At 69.1% G+C, this 1,107-nt stretch overlaps 1 protein-coding gene across 1 annotated transcript in view; it reads left to right on the top strand.

The window, feature by feature from the left end:
- The window catches only part of FMNL3 (formin like 3), a 16,262-nt gene that overhangs the window by 8,367 nt on the left and 6,788 nt on the right, over positions 1–1,107 (top strand). Inside the window, exons 8-12 of the mRNA XM_026042813.1 lie at positions 247–321; positions 401–511; positions 599–748; positions 841–942; positions 1,020–1,098. Coding sequence (XP_025898598.1) covers positions 247–321; positions 401–511; positions 599–748; positions 841–942; positions 1,020–1,098 — 517 coding nt within the window. The remainder of the gene's footprint in view (positions 1–246; positions 322–400; positions 512–598; positions 749–840; positions 943–1,019; positions 1,099–1,107) is intronic.

The raw sequence follows: 1,107 nt of genomic DNA, 5'->3' as shown, positions 1-1,107 counted from the left end.
GGGCACTGGGGATATTTGGGACCAGCTTGGGATGGGGCACTGGGAGCAGACTGAGATGGGGGCACTGGGAACATTGGGACCAGGCTGGGATGGAGCACTGGGACCAGATTGGGATGAGGGCACCGGGAATATTGGGACCAGCTTGGGATGGGGCACTGGGACCAGACTGGCGTGGGGCACTGGGAGCACTGGGACGAGGCTGGGATGGGTCCCTGGAGGCGCCGGAGCAGCCGGACACCCGCGCAGGTCTGCAAGGAGAAGCACCGCTTCGAGCGCCTCATGGACTACTTCCGCAACGAGGACAGCAGCATCGACTTCATGGTGAGGCCCGGGGAGGCCGGGCCGGGTGCTGGGGGCTGCGGGGCCGCCCGCGCCGACCATCCCTCCCCGCGGCCCGCAGGTCGCCTGCATGCAGTTCATCAACATCGTGGTGCACTCCGTGGAGGACATGAACTTCCGCGTGCACCTGCAGTACGAGTTCACCAAGCTGGGGCTGGAGGAGTTCCTGCAGGTGCCGCCGCCGGGGGGGGGACACGGGACAACGGTGGGGTGTGGGGGGGGTCACCGGCAGCCCCGCCGCCGCCGCTGCCGCCCGCAGAAGTCGCGGCACACGGAGAGCGAGAAGCTGCAGGTGCAGATCCAGGCCTACCTGGACAACGTCTTCGACGTCGGCGGGCTGCTGGAGGATGCCGAGACCAAGAACGTGGCCCTGGAGAAGGTGGAGGAGCTGGAGGAGCATCTGTCCCACGTACGTGTGCAGAGGCGAGCCCGGCCGGGGACGGGGGGCGGCGGCAGGGGGGACGGACCCCGGGGGTGTCACGGCCGCGTGTCCCCCCCCAGCTGACGGAGAAGCTGCTGGACCTGGAGAACGAGAACATGATGCGGGTGGCGGAGCTGGAGAAGCAGCTGCTGCAGCGGGAGAAGGAGCTGGAGCTGGTCAAGGTGCAGGACGGGGCGGGTCACGGGAGGGTGGCGTGATGCGGGGGGGTCCGTCCTCATGTCCCCCCGCCCCGCTGCAGGAGACCTACGAGCACACGAGCCGGCAGGTGCACACGCTGCGGCGCGTCATCGAGGAGAAGGACGCGGCGTTCCGGCAGCGCTACGGGG

The sequence above is a fragment of the Nothoprocta perdicaria genome, unplaced genomic scaffold, assembly GCF_003342845.1.
Source record: "Nothoprocta perdicaria isolate Ctin4 unplaced genomic scaffold, notPer1 scaffold_314, whole genome shotgun sequence".
NCBI classification, from domain to species: domain Eukaryota; kingdom Metazoa; phylum Chordata; class Aves; order Tinamiformes; family Tinamidae; genus Nothoprocta; species Nothoprocta perdicaria.
The sequence above is the reverse complement of the archived record's forward strand: the minus strand, read 5'-3'. Positions and strand labels throughout refer to the sequence as shown.